The sequence below is a fragment of the Lynx canadensis genome, chromosome B1 (assembly GCF_007474595.2).
Source record: "Lynx canadensis isolate LIC74 chromosome B1, mLynCan4.pri.v2, whole genome shotgun sequence".
Taxonomy (NCBI): Eukaryota; Metazoa; Chordata; class Mammalia; order Carnivora; family Felidae; genus Lynx; species Lynx canadensis.
The window spans coordinates 102,394,060-102,412,617 of NC_044306.2; the positions used below are offsets into that span (position 1 = coordinate 102,394,060).

Consider the following 18,558-nt stretch of genomic DNA (forward strand, 5'->3'; position numbering starts at 1 on the left):
TTGTTGAGTCTCTGACTCTTGATTTCAGTTCAGGTCAGGATCTCACAGTTTGTGGGATTGAGCCCCAAGTCAGGCTCTGTGCTGACACCATGGAGCATGTTTGGGATTCTCTCTCTGCCCCTCCCCTGCTCTCACGTGTGTGCCTTGCTGTCTAAATAAATATATATATAGAACAATATCTAATATTTAAGCTTCTGCTGTGCCTCTTCCTGATTGCATCCTCCTTGATCTAATCTTTATAAGGATTTCATTTTTGCAAGAATTATAAAAATAAGCTATCAAAAGAAGAAAAGACCCCAAAACTACAGTGAAACCAATTATTGTGACTTTATTACAATAGTTACAAACAATATTTTAGTGGTATTCAATCATATCACAATTACTCAAACTATATACAAATAGGTATTTATACAAGGCTACCTTTTAAAAAAAGAAAAAACAATTAATGACCAAAAAAAATCACATTATCAGCAAGATTTTTCCTAAAAGTTATGGCCAATATCAAAGGAAATTCACAGTTACTCTGAAAATATTTTAAAGATGGAGGAATCATATTGCACATAATACAATTATAAACCCTACCAAGCAGATTTATATATTTTAATCTAGTTTTTCACAAAATTTACATTACCATGCAATACTTCACTGTATACAGAATGGTGGAACTAGAATAAACAGATTAACTTACAAACTCTCAATGTAATGACCACAAAATTAGAATTATTTTAAGTTATATTGGAAATAAGTTTACTATACAAAAAGAAAAAACACTCCAGTGTAATAAAACTTAACGGACACAATCACAGTTTGTTCACAGATGAGTTACTTTTTTAGTGTTCTTCTTTGTCTTTTCCTTTCTTTTCCTTTTCATCCTGTAGTGCAGTACCAAGTTTTTTGATAAGAACTGAGAGAACCTTATCAAGTGGGTCCATGACTCCTCTTTGAAGCCATTTAGGAATTGTAGTCCTGGCATGATGGAAGCCCAATTTTTGAAGAATATAATCAACACCTACTGGATCAATTTTTCTTCCAGTCCAAGAAATTAATCTGTAAGTATAAAAGTTATTTGGGAGTACAGTGCCCTAACACAGTCCTAAAGGTAGATTCAAGAACATCACTAAACCTCCATAATACGCTTAGGACAAAATATTCTCAGTAGGTGCATTTGAGTAATCTAAGCTACAATTCCTGGGTTCACTATAATAGCATTCACTATTATAAGCATCCTTGACAGCAGTGGACTAAATGAATCTCATTTTGATTTAGGCTTAAGTTACAGGGTCATCTTAATATTTAAAGAACATCTGGTTCATTCTAAAAGACGTTAACTTGATGGGAGGAATCCTTTTACAAGGTTTACAGATATAAAATTTATGACCCTGTACACTTAAAATACCTTACGTGTTTTGTCAGTTTTATCTCAGTAAAACTGAGAGTTCAACATATGTGGCATAATGGTGGGGGGAAAAAGGCTAAAATGTATTGTTTGCTATGGGCTAAACGTGTCTGAAGGACACAGTTTTTTCCCTATTCCTGGCATTTCCTTCCTTAGGAATAGCCATTTGTGAAACACTACTGACCTTTCTTTGCTCCCTTATTGATGATTTATCTGTTTGACAAGTTAACAGAGGAACCATATAGTGTAGTTTAGTGCCCTCTTCCCTACCTTCTCTTAAGAGCCACTCATTTTGATCCGTCCCTTCATGCAATAGGTTTCTCAAGGACAGACTCCTAAATAGGTTAACCCAAGACTGTTCATGGCTGCCTGTAGCTAGGTGAGTTCACAGAGCTGTCAACTGCACAATTCTGGTGTACACCCGCCTCCACACTGAGTTCTCCATCATGAAGGCCCTGTAGGTAAGTCCAAACTTGGACTTTGTAGTAGAAAGCCATTGTTTCCAGACATAGAAATCACATTCTCTGTTATGAGCCTTATCAGTATTAAAACTGCCATTTTGATTTGCAGCTGCCTCTCTCCCACTGTCTTAATTGCTTCTGAACTTGGGAAGGGAAAAAGAGGGTATTAAGCATTGATCTGCTAAAACTCTAATAGTTATAAGCATTTTGCATTAACTCATTTAACCATTGTAACAACCCTACAAGGTAGGTAATATTGTTTACCAATTGTTCATATGAAGCAACTGAGGCAGAACTAGGTTAGATTCTCTGGCCAAGATAATTTAGTTACTATGCTATCTGTAAACCTGGACTTAGAGCCAGAGCTCTTCAACATGCTCTCCACCACTTTTTAACTTTTTAAGTTCAAATTAAAAGGCATTTAATTTCATCATAGATTTACAAATACAAAACAAATTTTCTAAGTAGTTTTCTGCATTAGAACCTCTGCAATATTTAATTCTGTTCCTGAGCACTCATATTACTATTAATTCATACCAAATTTTATTGAATACAAATTAACACAAAGTCACTACTTTGTTTTTACAAGAGTCTACTGTATAATGGATATTTTGTTAGTTTGGAATTATTTTGTGGCATAAATATGTCTGAATAACCTTATCTAAATGAAATCTGTATCATTATGCAGAAATATGCTAGAATTTTCTTATGGTGACCTTTTTTTGATACCATTATTCCACGATTCAGACAGTTAAAATTTCATTAGCAAAGCAGATGAAAGGAAAGGGAAAAATGATAGGAAGGTCATAAGTGGTAATCATAAACAAGGACACACACTGCAAGTATCACTAGTTATAGCAGCCATTATAAATGTAATTAAAACTAGAAAATACTACTGACATTTTAATATGAAAGTAAGTTGATGTAATTGGCATCATGATTGTATTAGAATATGACTCGGTAAATGAACCTGAATCTGACAGCATTAAAGTCAACATTTCAGGGATGGTTCTGTATTGCTTAGCATGCAGACGAACTATGACATTGCAGGTTCTATTACATTGTCATGACATATGTGAGAAATTGTAATAATTCCTTAATGATAATGTGTGGCTGCTACTGTATCTACCCAAACTTAGTAACAAAAAACTTAACTGTAGGTACTTCAAACACTTGAAATTAATATCCTGGTAAAAACATAGCAGCAATGGTGGAAGTAGAGTTACTCTCATATTTTAGTGATTAAATGGAAGAATGTTACACAGTGGAGGATGCTGAGCTATTTGCAGTGTTTGTGCTTCTTTTGCCCTGACTAGAAGAACTTAAAAAAGCAGAAAGGAGCAGAAAGCATAGCCAGAAGTTAGAGATGTTATAAGTAGCTAACTTCTAAAAAGTTTTTGGTAAATCGTATTTAACTTACTACATCATTTATAACCTTTTTCTCATAATAATCCTGTAGGATATAGGTAAATATATATACCTTCTACTTACCTAAGAGTGGGTTCTAGATGCCATGTGTTGCACATAAAATCTCTCCAGTCCACAGTAGTATAAGTGATGCTGTCTTCTCTGTCTTTGTCAGAGGAATTGTCATCATGTATAATAATTGGACTTTTTTGTCCTGGTCGAGTAGATAAAATCCGAGGTGGAAAAATGGCTATGATGAAAATCATAGATTAATATTGCAAGTATATAATAAATTTATCTTAAATCACCATATGAATAGTATAATTAGTTCCATTTATCATTTTACTTATGAACTGGCCAAAGCCTCATTTAATGATATTTCTGAAAAACTAGTATTTAAAAATAAGCCATAAACAAGTGCCAGTTATTGGTATTTCTTAAAGAAAGACAGTATTAAAGTTAACATATTTTTGAGGAATAGCATATATTTTATATATATTTCTGTGCTTAACACTGATAGTAAAGAATGACAAGATTTGACAACAGGCATGGGACACTAAAATTGACAGTTAAAAGTTTCCTAAAGAATGACTATAGGTGGACATTTTAAATAGCTTTAAATGAGTGAACTGTATTATATGTGAATTGTGTCTCAATAAAGTGTATCACTCAGTAGTTTTAGGATGTAAATGTCTATATATATTTGAACACTGGTTCTAAGCTTTTTACATAAGCAGCCTTTCATTCTTATAAGTGCATACTCAAATGTTTTATGAAAGACAAGTTCTTTTTAAATTGGTGATAATATATATAAAATCAAAATCAAATCTGAAATATAGTTTTCATGTAATGTACTTTTAATAAATTTGTGTAGCCTGTTTTTAACTTTATTGTAGATTAGCAGCAGGGTAACACATGGACTGGGAATGAGCTTAGGAATAAAACTGTACTTATTGTCACACTATCACACCACATAAGAATATAGGCAGTTACTGCCTGCTCAGTTGCTCTGCTTTTATTATTGGTAATGGTTATGGTGCTATAATTGATCTGATGTTCTAGAAATATGTTGATTTGGTCTAGTCTTACATGCTGTTAATAATATTCTCTGGCATGTTTATACTTATTTTGGTCAAAACTAATTTCTTTTAGTTTTTAATAACAAAATATAACCGTTAAAATATTTTTATTTATAACTGAAATCCACATAGATAATAACACTTGGTTACTGTAAGTCTGATAATCAAATTCCCATTTCCTCTTTCCCATGAAATGATATTAAACAAGTTTGTGTTTTTACTCTTAATTGAAAAATAATTTACATATATATTAGGTTCGGGTATGCAACATAGTGATTCAGCAATTATATACATTTTGAAATGCTCACCACAAGCAGTGTATTAAAATTTTATTGATTATATTCCCTATGCTTTACTTTTCATACCCATGACTTATTTTATAACTAGAAGTGTGTAGCTCTTAATCCTCTTCATCTGTTCCCCCTATCTTCCCATTCCTCTCCCCTTTGGGAGCCACCAGTTTGTTCTCAGTGAGTCTGTTTCTCTTTTGTGTGTGTGTGTGTGTGCGCGCAACAGTTTGTATTTAAAGATTTAAAAAAAAAATATGCACAGTTCATAGCAGACCAAGACCAACACAGTATTTCGTGAAGTGACAAAGGTTTCATATAACTGTGAGAAAGAAATCTGGCAGGCTTTTATATACAGGTATACTAGAAAAGAATTCTGAACTTCACAGATTTACTTGGAATATTTTTTTTTCCACACTAAGTTCAAATATTAAGGCAGAGAGAAAAACAGGAGGATTACAATAGTGCCTGTTATATGTTGGTGCTATAAGTGAAGACTGGATCTACTTATATAAAGTATTTCCTATTAAATGATTTCAGTCATTTAAGTTTCAACTCCTGTCTCATAGATTTCTTTCAGTCATCATTACTGATTTTACTCTCACTGAATTGTTGACACATCTAGATTTAATAGTAATGGAACAGAAATTCAATCTGTGCTATGCTGCTTTTGCATTTTTTTTAAATAATCTGTTTTGTTCACTCAAACATTTATCATGAGGCTATTTTGAAATACTGCTAGAAAAATTTTATATTTATTCATGAAGAAAATGAAGTATTACAGGGTGATCTAAACAAATAGCATGTATTCTAAGCAATTAAAAAAAAAATCACATCCTGGGGCACCTGGGTGGCTCAGTCGGTTAAGCATCCCACTTTGGTTTAGTCATGATCTCATGGTTCATGAGTTTGAGCCTCACATCGGACTCTGTGCTCACAGCTTGGAGCCTGGAGCCTGCTTCAGATTTGTGTCTCCCTCTCCCCTGCTCACGCTCTGTCTTGCTCTCTCAAAAATAAACAAACATTAAAAAAAAAATTCTTTTTAAGAAAATCATGTCTATTGTTTTAGCACTATATATTCATAGGTTTGTGCAATAAATACTTACTGGGTGAATAAAGACTATATATTTGGAAGGCATTCCATATCATTACATTTCAGACTACCTCATTCTTTTCAACAGCTACAGAGGATGGAATGGATTCTATTATATCCATTCTATATGGATATTAGGGTCAGCACATGTTCCTTTAAACTTAAAAAAAAAATTTTTTTAATGTTTATTTTTCAGAGAGAGAGAGAGCGCGCGCGAGAGAGAGGCTCCAGGCTCTGAGCTATCAGCACAGAGCCCAACGCGGGACTCGAAATCATGAATTGTGAGATAATGACCTGAGCCGAAGTCGGATGCCTAACCGATTGAGCCATCCAGGCGCCCTGCCATATGTTTCTTAATGGACAAACATGTAAGTTTCCAGTGAGTAAACCAATGTTAGCTAGCTCATAAAAACAAAACCCCACCAATGAGGTCTAAATAATTTATTTCTAAAAAGATAATGTTCTCTGCATTCTAAACAGACTTATCTACTTAACTGAGTTTTCCCAATTATGTTTATAACTCATGCTACTTTATTATGTAGTTGTTTCTTTAGCCATTTCACTTTGACTAGCAGTGTTTCCTCAAAGAAATGTTCTTTCTCTTCTTTCTTTCTTTGATTCTCCTACAAGTCCTGATAATGTACATAGCTTATATGGAAACATTTGGTAAAGTAATAAAACACCATTCAGTGTGAGGTATATTTTGACTGAGTGTCATGTACATAGTAGATAGTCTACCAATATATTTCATTGATACATACAACTCATAAAGGACGGAGACACATTCCAGTCATTTTATCATTAGACCATAAAAATCCATATAAATGGCACTGACAACTGCCTTTCCTGAAGCTTGAAAGAAAGAAAAAAGAATATGCTACCCACCTTTTTCTTTTTCTTTAAGGTAAGCTGACACTAAATCATGAAGGAACATGATGAGCTCAGCATCCATAGTCACACAAATGTGATCAGTGAACTCTGTCACCACACTGCATTCTACCTTTGGCTTCAGGTTGGCATCTGCAATGGCAAAGTTCTATAGTAAAAGACTTAACGAAAGAAGTCCCTTTCTCTTAATAAGGGATATTACATGGGTTCATATAAATGAATCCATTTAAATGCAACTACAGAGAAATGAGTAGTTTCTGTATGTGATTTACAAATGATAATTTACTAAGCACTTTCCAAATATGTGCCATTTATTCCTCATAAAAACCCTATGAATGAGGTCCTGTTATTACTCCCCATTTTCCCAAAGAGAAAGAGGTACAAATGGATTAAATCATTTGCCAGAAGTCATATAGCTGATAAGAAAATTTGACTAAGCAAATCAATTTCATTACACTATATTAATATTACACAACCTGTGTGAACACAGTAATCTGAAGTTCCTTTAGAATATTCTTAGTAACTTTAGAAACTATTTTTCCACATACCCTGTAATGAAGGTTCTTGTGGCTCTTGAACATGAATGGATTTAAATTCAAGCTGCATCCTTGGTAAAGCAAAGATAGTCTCTGTTTCATGATTGTAGCTAGAACCTCCTCTGAATCCACTCAACAAACTAGAATTTTTCACTGTAGTACTATTCTCAGTATTATTAGCATCAACATTACGAAGCAAGTTTAGCTCTACGTGGATAATAATAAAGACAAAAGGAATCAAATTAAACCAGTAGACATTGATAAGCATATAATTTTCACAGAATTTTTATCATTTTAGAAGCTGGAAAATAATGATTCACATTTTTAAAAATAGAGCCATATAAAGCTTTGGTCTATTTAAATATATTTATCTATTTAAATATATTTATTATCTATTTGTTTATATTTACAAATATAGTAATATGTTTATATATGTACAGTTTTATTTATATATGTATATATATACACACACACACACATATATATATAGTATATATATACTACATATATATATAGTGATTCTATCACTGTTCTCATGACTAAAGCTTTATAACATGACTTTGGATAAATCTAATATATTTTGTTTGTATTTCTCAAACATTAAAATGAATATTATTTTTAACTAAATTCATGTTTAAATTTAAGAGTTTAATTAAGCTCAGAATTCTCCATAGATTGAATACCTTACTCTTTTTTTTAAGAGTACATTATTTATTTAAATTCAAGTTAGTTAACATACAGTGTAGTACCGGTTTCAGGAGTAGAACCCAGTGATTCATCACTTACATAAAACACCCAGTGTGCATCCCAGCAAGCGCCCTCCTTAATGCCCATCACCCACCCACCTCCCCTTCAGCAACACTCAGTTTGTTCTCTGTATTTAAGAATCTCTTATGGTTTGCCCCCCCCCCCCGTTTTTAATCTTATTTTTCCTTCCCTTTCCCTATATTCTTCTGTTTTGTTTCTTAAATTCCACACATGAGTTTCATTCATATTGTGAATACTTTACTCTTAAAAGAATTTGCAATTAAATATGTTCCTGACTTTGAAATCAGGTAGAAGTCCTGATTTTCTCCAACATATGTGCTATGGTTTTCTTATAAAAGTTAATAATTTTTTAGGTATATAGGTAGCAGTGAAGTTTGCTAATAGCCCCAACATGGTATACCAGCCAAAAAGAACTCCCTCCTCCAAAAGTTCTATTGGAAGATAGAATAGTCAATACAGAATAGTCAATACATACATAATCTTCTAATTTACTTCCTTATCCTTTTCTTCTCAGATTATTTTCAACAGTCTCTAACCCCTGGGATGACCTATTCCATAGTAACTTTTTCAATGGGACTTAAGTCATCTTTACTGAAAGATGGTTATTTCTGTACAATATTCAAGTCTTCACGGGTCTGAATCTAGTCACCTTTCCAGGACAGATGACATGATTGGTAAAAGCCAGTACTATAAACTTGAACACAAAAACAACCACAAAATAAGAATTTTCCTGACCACATTATCGCAAGATTGGTGATTCTAATCAAATGGAAAAATTCACCAAAAGTGCTCTTTTTAAACTTATTTCATAGGAATATTATTATTTAGCTTCATTTTATACCAACCATCCCAAACCTTAAGTTTGTGGCATTGTATTACTTAGTTGTGTAATAACTTTACCAAACCTCTGATATTTAGCATCACTACAAAAATATTTTAACTATAATAAACTTCATTTATTTAAACCAACTTTATTTTTGAATGTTTTCTTACATCTAAAATAGTGTCCAGTTTTTGAGATGTTGCACAATCAGGGTGGTGAATCATGTACAACATTAGTACTTATGTCATCAGGAATAAAATGAAACTGATTTAAAATAAATGAAAATTCTCCCTCTAATTAAATTCTAAACACAGGTTAACAGGGCTCCAAATAGAGAAAACAAATCTCTTTAAAGAAATAAACTTTTAACCTTCATTTCTTGTGGCTGTAACATAATTGAACCATTCTTTCACACTTGCTACTCCATGGGGTGGATTCTCATGGCGACGCCTTGTTATCTTAGTTATTGTTGCCATAGGACTTTCCAAAGCACCACATGGTTTGGTAACCATGGTGTTATGGCCCAGATGAAAATCCAGCGTTTGTACAATATATGTAGAATGATCACTAGACCCTAGAAGAAAAAAAAGGTTTCTTAATGTTAACAAGCTATATTTAGATGCAAGAAAATAGTTGTGGCTTTAGAGCAATAGACTTAGCTAACTCATACATAAGTAAGAAAGAGTGTAAAACTGAAAAGTGAGAAAAAAAATCACAAATAGGATTTCTTTCTTTTAGTTATAACTTGATTTGTCCCCAGTAAGATGATGAGCATCAACCATTTTTTCTTTATTATTAAGAAACCACAGATTAGGAAATTAAAGCTAGAAGGAAGGAGGTTTATCACTGTAAATAGAGGTAAAAGCATAGCCTTACCCATAAAAGTTTTATAATAGTTTTGACTGACAGTTTCCTTAAACTACCACCATGTGTCTTTTATAATGTTTTTATAAGAAAAATTTACAATAACTTATTATGACTGTGGCCAGACACAGCGCAGAAACTTTAATTGCTTAAGAAACAGAATAAGATGGCAAGTTCAGAAGTAAGTGCTTAAGCATGTCCCAGACTATATTGACACATTGGCAATGAACTCCTTGACATGTCAAGTACATGAGAACAAACAGGGCTGGACTTCAGTAATATAAGAAAAACATACAAAAGATACAAGAAAGCAAAATTATTCTGTCGTTTATATTCATATCAGAGAGGTAAAAGTTAATCATAAGAAAAGGTAAAAGTTACAAATGTGTCCATTTACCATCTTCCCAGATTTTCTGAGCTTCAGTCCAAAAAGCAATATTTGGTTCTTCTAAGTGAAAAAGGGCCCAGGATTTTGAACGGAAATTTGGACCATGAAAACAAGCTAGTGTCATATGATTTCCATGTAAGCTCATTGATCCTCCAAACTGCATTCCATTTTCTGGTAATGGAATCTGAAATAAGGATATGTGGCATCCCGATACCACCTTCAATACTCCAGGCCAATGTCGATGATGAGCTGCATCAAGCACTGCAAGAAAACCAAAAACCACTTATCCTCAAGTGCCTCTCAAACATCCTGAATGGCAGGTGGAAAGGCAGCAGGTGGCTATTTTCTACAGCTGAAGTGATGCAGGTAAGGGATGAAAACAATCCAACACCTGGCTAACATTAAGCAGAAGCTGATAAAAATATAGTCTGGGAAAAGATGCTCATAAGGATGGATAGAATTAAGAAAAGTAGTAACTTGCTAATAATAATTACAACTAACATTTCTATAATGATTCATGATTTACAAAGTACTTGCATGAAATTTTATACAATTCTCACAATAATTCTGTAAATTAGGTATTTCATCTATATTCTTTTCAATGAAGAAGAGGGGTTTAGTGAACCAGTGACTAGAAGACCTAGAAATCAAATGCAGATCTCCTGATTTTTTAAAATTCTCTTATACCCTTGCTACTCAAAAGTGGTCTCAGGACCAGCAGCATCAGCATCATGTGGCAGCTTATTAGAAACAGACTTTTTTTTTTTTTTATTTAAAAAAAAATTTTTTTTACCGTTTATTTATTTTTGAGACAGAGAGAGACAGAGCATGAACGGGGGGAGGGTCAGAGAGAGGGAGACACAGAATCTGAAACAGGCTCCAGGCTCTGAGCCGTCAGCACAGAGCCCGAACTCACGGACCACGAGATCATGACCTGAGCCTAAGTTGGACGCTTAACCGACTGAACCACCCAGGCGCCCCCTAGACATGGAGACTCTTAAGTCCACCTTGTTCCTAATGTATCAGAATCTTCATTTTAATGACATCTCCAGGTGTTTCAGATGCACATTAAAGTTTGAGAAGCACTAGTTATATTTCTGACTTATCCCAATAATGTCCTTTTTGATTGTTTTCCACAACTCTCATTCCAGATCCAACCAAGGATCATACATTGTATTTAGTTTTATGTGTCTTTAGTTTCCTTTAAAACAATTCCCTATGCCTGGGTTGTTTTCCATGACAAGGACTTTTTTGAAGAATCCAGGCCAGGCATTTTGGGGAACATCTCTCTAATTTGTAATGTGCCTGACACCAATTCTAGTTTAAAGGAAATACAGAAAAGAGAGGAACAAGATAAATGAAACCACAAGGAAACTGAAAAAAAAATCTAGAAGGATATTCTGTAGGAAAATTGGCCAAGTCTCTTCAACAAGTCAGGTCATAAAAAAAAGGACTATGCTGATTTAAAAGAGAGTAAAGGAACATAACCAGATTTAAATTGGGATCTTGGATTTTATATATATGTATACATACATACATACACACACACACACCGATATTACAACTGATTTGTCCAAACCAGTATACATATATAGCCCTCAGAAGGCTAGAGAAGATAATTAGCAAAATGAAAACTGGATATTGTTCACTAGAAAAGGTTATGAAACAGTATGAACAATATTTTGGTAAAAAGTACATGTGTATATAGGTTCATAGAAAATTATCTGAAAGCATATAAACTGTTCAGAGTGTTGATTTCTGGATGGAATGTGAGGTTTCTATTTTTTGCTTGTATTTATTTTCTAGGCTTTTCCAGTGCATATGTACTGCTTCTGTGATTATAAAAAATTATATTTTAAGTTTATTTTGAGAGAGAGAAAAAGTGCACATGCTTGAGTGGGGGATAGGGAGAGAGAGAATCCCAAGCAGGTTCCATGCTCTCAGTGCAGAGCCTTACATAGGGTTTAATTTCACAAACGGTAAGATCATGCTCTGAGCCAAAACCAAGAGTCAGATGCTCAACCAAAGTGAGCCACCCAGGCGCCCCTAAAATATTATTTAAAATTATCCTGATTCTGACTACTTTTCACCACTTTTACCTCTCTTTAGTTAAAGCCACCATCATTTGTTGCCTGAACTCTTCCAATGGTCTCCTTACTGTTACTATGTGTCCAATAATGGTAATGGTAATTACTGCGATGGTCTCTACTTCCACTCTTAACCACCTATAGTCTATTCTCTACACAGCAGCCAGAATGATTCTCTAAAAAGGAGTATTTTAAGGGGTTAGTTGAGCATCCAACTCTTGGTTTCGCCTTAGGTCATGATCTCACAGTTTGTGAGATCGAGCCCCTTATCGACAGCCCAGAGCCTACCTGGGAATCTCATTTTCTCACTCTTTCAAATAAATAAAATATCCTTTTAACAAAAGTTTAAGAAAAAGTAAATCAAATATTAAATCTGTTCAGAACTTTCCAATGGAGCTATCCGTCATATTAAAAATCTTATGAATGTGGCCATTCATGTCCAACATTTTCCTGCTTGCTCACTTTGTTCCAACAAAGTAGCCACCTTAATCATCCTCAAATAAGCCAACTTTCTTCTGTAGGAGCTTTGCACTCTTCAGTAGGCCCCTATGTGTACAACTCTCTTTCCCAGAAGAGATCTTTCTAGTCTAGATCTTTCACTTCAGAAAAGGCTTCTCTGAACCCCCTTTCTACACTAGCTAGCCTCACACACTAGAATTCTTTATCTCTTTTCCCTGCTTTTTCAGCACGTCTTTCTACCTGAAATTACCTAGTTAGTAAATTAACTATGGTCTATCTCTCCCATTACAACAAAGTTTTATGTGGGTAGGAACTTTGTCTACTAGTAGATCTCCTATGCCTAAAACTGTGCTTAAGAACATAGCTGATTTGCTGATTGAATTACTGAGTGAATATCTGCCTAATATGACACATCTAATAAATCCAAACTTAGACATTCTGATTACACAGCCCAAGCTCTAAACCAGAACATAGTATTGTCATAGTTAGTATTCAGGAGCATGGAGTGGGTATGGTTATGGGTGAGTTTGGCAGGGGGGAGGAGATAATAAATGATGACTTCCCAAATGATGGCCTTTAATTCCATTGATGGGCAGGAAATCAGGTACTTTGCTGAGTGAATAGAATAAAAAGCATATGAACCACTTTGTAAGTATGATATATAGGTAGTATATATATTAAATTAAAATTGTAATGCAACTTTTAGTGAAAGATAAAGCATATATAAAGGCTTAGTTCTAATTCTTACATTGTTCTTGTGAACTTTTCTCTAAGTTATTTGTCATTGTCTTAGGTGGAAGATATGGAACAGGTCCCCAGGTAGACAGAGCTCGTTTGCTGGTGTCAAACTGTTGTGTGAAAAATTCCTGGAGCTTCATTCCTATTTTTATCAGGTCCGGTGTAGTTGATCTTGATATCATTACTTGGAAAATATCCCACTTCAGATCTCCATGGACAAATATTTCACTAAAGCATAAAACAGAGTATCATATATCTTATACAAAACAGCTAAAAAAAAAAAACAAACAAAACAAAAACCAAATTCCCTTCTTCACCCACCCAGCTTTTTCATTCATATTGTTGCATAATAGAAAATCATTTTACAAGAAAAGTGAATTGTTTGTGTTTTCTAACTGGATGAGAGAAAACATGTTAGGAGCAGTCCTATAAAGTGTTCAAAAAGTAACATTTTACTAAATACCTCTTATCAGTCATGCTTGAATCCAGTGTATTATACAGATTTACTTTCCATTCATCCTGAAGCTTGAGATCAGCATTACTGAAGATACCCATGAGGATACTTGAGCCCATGTAATCAACACGAGCTTCTGTAGAACCCATAGTAATCTGAATTTTGTGACTGGGTTGCTGATTTGGATGTTCAGAAATATGAGCTAAAATAGAAACAATAATTACTTTTCACAGAAATGCCTACTGGGAAACACCAAAATCAATTTTAAAAAACTTTTCAGTTATAAAATTTCAACGTACCAACCATCTCCAAAGCATTGACATCTATGGTCCCTCCCACTACTCCTCCTTTAGAATCTAACTGTGATCTTCCCAGACCAACAGACATGCTTATCTCTCGATCTCGATTACTTCCTACTGACAGACGGCCCTGACTCTTCAAACCACTAGTTGTCCACCTGAAAAAAAGAAAAAGGGTTATTAAGCTTTCAGTGTCATGAATTAAAACAGGAGTTAGAGGATTTTAAAAAGTTTGACAAAACAATACATTTCTTATAAAAATTGTGGTAAATGTTTGAATATTAATATTGATGATAAAGCTTTTTTACCTAGCAAATTACACTATTTATAATTTTCTCTTTTTAGAATACATATTCCATGTTGTTTTAGATTACGTATCTTTGATAAGGCCACTTTCAGGATAAAGCAATTTACATCTTTTTTCTACTGTCTTTACTGTCTCAAACATTTCAGTATTAAAAAGGTTTTAAATTGCTTTACTACAATATAAGAAAAATTACAACTAATGATTAATTTTCCTTTTATCTGAATAGCTTACGTTGTATTTCCCATTACATTACTCATATTCATTTGAACATTTAATTGCTTCAAGTTGATGGCAAACACGACCAATGTTTCCCATGGGGTCCCTTGTTGGCTTGCTGCTTTGTTTGATTTGTTAAAAGGAGTTGATGTTTTTGAAAGTGAATCTAAAAATAGAAAAATCAAAAGCATATTCATTCACATAGATGCATGGACAATTAAAAATTATCACTCTTATCACTATAATCCCCAAAATAAAAATATGGTATTCTGAATTAAAACCTAACATTTAATATCTGTCACATTGCCTCTAAAATACTAGCTACCATTTACTGAATGAGTGTTCAGTAAGGGCTGATAGTCTTACTTCTTGAAAGCTCATAAAGTTCCATATGATCTCCATTTTCTATGAGGAAATTCTGATGTGCATGGGATACAGCAACACAGATCATCACCCTCAGATTTGCTTAACAAAGGAGAAAATCAGAAGGTGCTGCTGCCAAATAGAGGACCTGAAGGCAGGGACTATTCTGAAATGCAGACACCTGCTGAGGCACCTGTCTTCTGGGTTCCTGTGGGCTCAGTGTGTATCTTGAATCCTTCATTTACTCATCATACTCTAAGCTTGTGACATGAACTACATCACTTTTATATGTTAAGACATAAACAGTGCTGAACATATAAAAGAGTTCAAGAAACAGTGGCTGAATAAAAAGAATGACTGAATGAATAAATACCAAAGATTAACATTTTCAATATCAGACATCTTTAACAACACTGTAGGTTGGTATTACTTTTCTTTTTTTTTTTTTTTTTACTTATTTATTTAGAGAGAGAGACTGTGCACATCCAAGTAGAGGAGGGGCAGAGAGAGAGGAAGAGAGTCTTCAACGTTTATTTATTTTTGGGACAGAGAGAGACAGAGCACGAATGGGGGAGGGGCATAGAGAGAGGGAGACACAGAACCGGAAACAGGCTCCAGGCTCTGAGCCATCCGCCCAGAGCCCGACGCGGGGCTCGAACTCACGGACCGCGAGATCGTGACCTGGTTGAAGTCGGACGCTTAACCGACTGCGCCACCCAGGCGCCCCAGAGAGTCTTAAGCAGGATCTGCGCTCTCAGTGCAGGGATCGAATTCACAAACCGCAAGATCAAGACTTGAGCCAAAGTTGGATGCTTAACAGACTGAGCCACCCAGGTGCCCCAGTTGGTTTTACTTCTAAGAATAAGGGTACGATGTGGAGCAAACTAACAATATGCTCATTCCTCTCTCAAAACTACTAGCCATCCACTTACCTCTTCTGCTGGCAAATACTTTGAAGTGTTTGTTGTTTTGTTTGGGTATTCCACCCCCCGCCCCCCAACCATAATCATCTTCCATAAAAGTCTGCAAGAGTATATTTTTCTACAGTTGAGGCAAAAATCTGAGAGTAATGAATTAAGATTTTTATATTGGGGGCTTTGGGTGGGGATACTGATAACAAAGAGAGCAGTGTTACCTCTTCGGGGAACTGAAGAATCAGACACGCTCCTTGATCTTATGGAAGCTGGGGACTTTAGGCTCTGTGCTGCTGTCCCTGGTGACATGGTGCTGTTTGTCATATGTTCATTGAATACGTTAGGTGACTGAGGCATGTGGGTGAAGGAGGCTGACTGACTAGGCTGCTCCCAGGTCCTGCAGTAAGCTTTTCTTGATGATTCTGGGGAAAGATGTTGGCTTACCCCTTCAATGGAATCAGGTGTCCCTGGGCCAGATGCTATTAGAAAAGTGGAAAACAGAAACAGAATTAACCAGGGTAGAGTCTCCATCTTATAAAATAATAAATTTCACCACTCCACCATTTATAATTATATATGCCTTCTAGTTCTTTATTTGGTAACTGTACAGTAATTTATGGTTTGCAAAATACCTTCCAGCAAGTTATTATTTAATTCTTACAGAAACTCATGAAAAGGGCAAGACAGGTCCATTTTATAGATGAGGGAATAGACTCAGACCTGGATTTCTAATATTTTCTACTGTATCATGCCAACTCTACCTTTCACTTACACACTATACTAGTACAACAATATGTAAGTCCTAGAGAAAAAATGCAGGCAATATGGTAACATGTTCCCAACATTTTGTTTTTCATGCTTAACTAACCAGATTAACTTGCCAACATTTTGTTTTTCATGCTTAACTAACCAGATTAACTTGGATGGTTAAATGTATTTCTGCATTTCTAGATTTTACAAAGATTACAGAATAATTACAGAATATAAGTCAGCTGAATGTAATCTCTGAAAGGGCAAGCTTTTTGTGATCTCCAGTACTAATGTATCCCCAATGATTAGTTAGCACATTAGAGGCGCTCAATAGACATTTATTCAGTGGGTGAATGAATTGCACGGTGCAACTTAACAAGTTGTTGTACAACTTAACAAAACTTGTGTTATCAATCCGAGGTTCTTGTTATTATTGTAATCATAATTAAAAGCAACCTAAGTATAATTACAGTTACATAACAAGCTTACTTGGCAAATTTATAGTTTGGTCTCCAAGGAATAAGCGTCTTGCAATACTTCTCCTATACCAGGCTCTTGGAAATGCCAGAATTTCACTGAGTCGACGCATATCATATTTAAAGGAGGCAGATCCTATATCGCAGACAGCTGATGAAGAAATAAATAAAATCTGTTAGAACAGATTTCCAAAACTTTAAAAGTCTTTTCACATGGTAAGCATAATATGACATGTTACACAACTAACTAATGAAATATCAAAATAAGTTAGATGGTATGATTAGTAAGTGATATTTGTTCTTGCACAAATGATTAAAATAGCACATTCTTACATTATTCCATTTCCTTTTTTGAGGTGAGGGCAACTTGAAATTCTTTTATCACTTTATCGTGAAATTCTGAGAGGTTCTAAAGATCAGACTTATTGACAGCTTTCAACTTTAACATAGAGCTCTTCTCAAATATGGAAATTGAATAATCAGGATGGGCAGGGGATACAAATTTCCTCAAAATTAGTTGCAAACTAAACAGTGTGTGGCAAGAACTACTATTTTCCTTTTAGACTTGTCAGTCTGAAAGCATTCTTCTGATGGCCAACTCTTGGGGTTCTGCTCTGAGCATTCTGTTGCTCCTGCTTTACGTGCTCTTCTGTTCCTCTGCATAGCTTCTGTAGGATTTACACACCAGTGTCTCCCAAATCTAACATTTCTGTCTCAGCCCAAGTCCGTATCCACACAGCCAATCAGTCAGTTGTCTACCAGACTCTCCCACCTAAATGTCCTATTAGGCACTTCCTTACTTTCTAAATTAATGATGGTCCACTGCCCCTTCTGTCACCTAAGCTAAAAGCTTGAGGCATCCCTGTCTTCTCTATCGCTCCTTACACAGTTTGTCCTCAAGCATGTAGATTCTCTTATAGTTCTCTTAAAATCATTCCCTCCTCTTTTTTTACTGTCACGGTTCAGAGCTTTATCCCCTATTGCTTGGTCTATTTCAACAGCCTTTGCAAGCATCTTTCCATTTTTCATGCTACTGTCAACTCTCTTTTTAAAACACCAATCTGAAGCATCTTCCCACTTTTTTTTTTTAATGAAAACATGTTTATTTTATAATCCACATACAATTTTTTTGTGTGGTAAGAACACTTAAAATGAGATCTGTCTTCACAGATTTTTAAATGTATAATACAGTACTGTCATCTTTAAACACAATGCTGTCAACCTTTTTCTTAAAAACCTCTAATGGCTTCTCATCGCCCAAAGGATCAGAACCTTGTTCTTTTAGCCTGGCATCTGAGCCCCCTACAATCTAGTCCTGGTCTATTTTGCCAGCTTTACCTCTAGCCAATTCCTCTCTCCTCCTGGACATTCAACCATACAACCAGTTAAATGTTCAGTTACGCCTGTGTTTTGCTTCGGTGAACCAAAGTATGATCCAAAAGCATACTTTCTGATGCTTTTGTACCATTATATAACATGTTACTATAGCCAAGAATTTTCCTACA

The 18,558-nt window shown here is 34.8% G+C and overlaps 1 protein-coding gene across 8 annotated transcripts in view; it reads right to left on the bottom strand.

The window, feature by feature from the left end:
• Window positions 1–303: 303 nt before the first annotated feature.
• Window positions 304–18,558, bottom strand: part of KIAA1109 (KIAA1109 ortholog) — a 225,473-nt gene continuing 207,218 nt past the window's right edge. For all 8 annotated transcript variants that reach the window (XM_030313128.2, XM_032592904.1, XM_032592907.1 and 5 more), the window contains 12 exons: window positions 17,067–17,204; window positions 16,049–16,306; window positions 14,566–14,716; window positions 14,028–14,185; window positions 13,738–13,930; window positions 13,285–13,502; window positions 10,000–10,251; window positions 9,109–9,312; window positions 7,160–7,354; window positions 6,609–6,743; window positions 3,349–3,514; window positions 304–1,047 (listed from right to left, as the gene is read on the bottom strand). In XM_030313128.2, coding sequence (XP_030168988.1) covers window positions 831–1,047; window positions 3,349–3,514; window positions 6,609–6,743; window positions 7,160–7,354; window positions 9,109–9,312; window positions 10,000–10,251; window positions 13,285–13,502; window positions 13,738–13,930; window positions 14,028–14,185; window positions 14,566–14,716; window positions 16,049–16,306; window positions 17,067–17,204 — 2,285 coding nt within the window. In that variant the 3' untranslated portion in view covers window positions 304–830. The remainder of the gene's footprint in view (window positions 1,048–3,348; window positions 3,515–6,608; window positions 6,744–7,159; window positions 7,355–9,108; window positions 9,313–9,999; window positions 10,252–13,284; window positions 13,503–13,737; window positions 13,931–14,027; window positions 14,186–14,565; window positions 14,717–16,048; window positions 16,307–17,066; window positions 17,205–18,558) is intronic.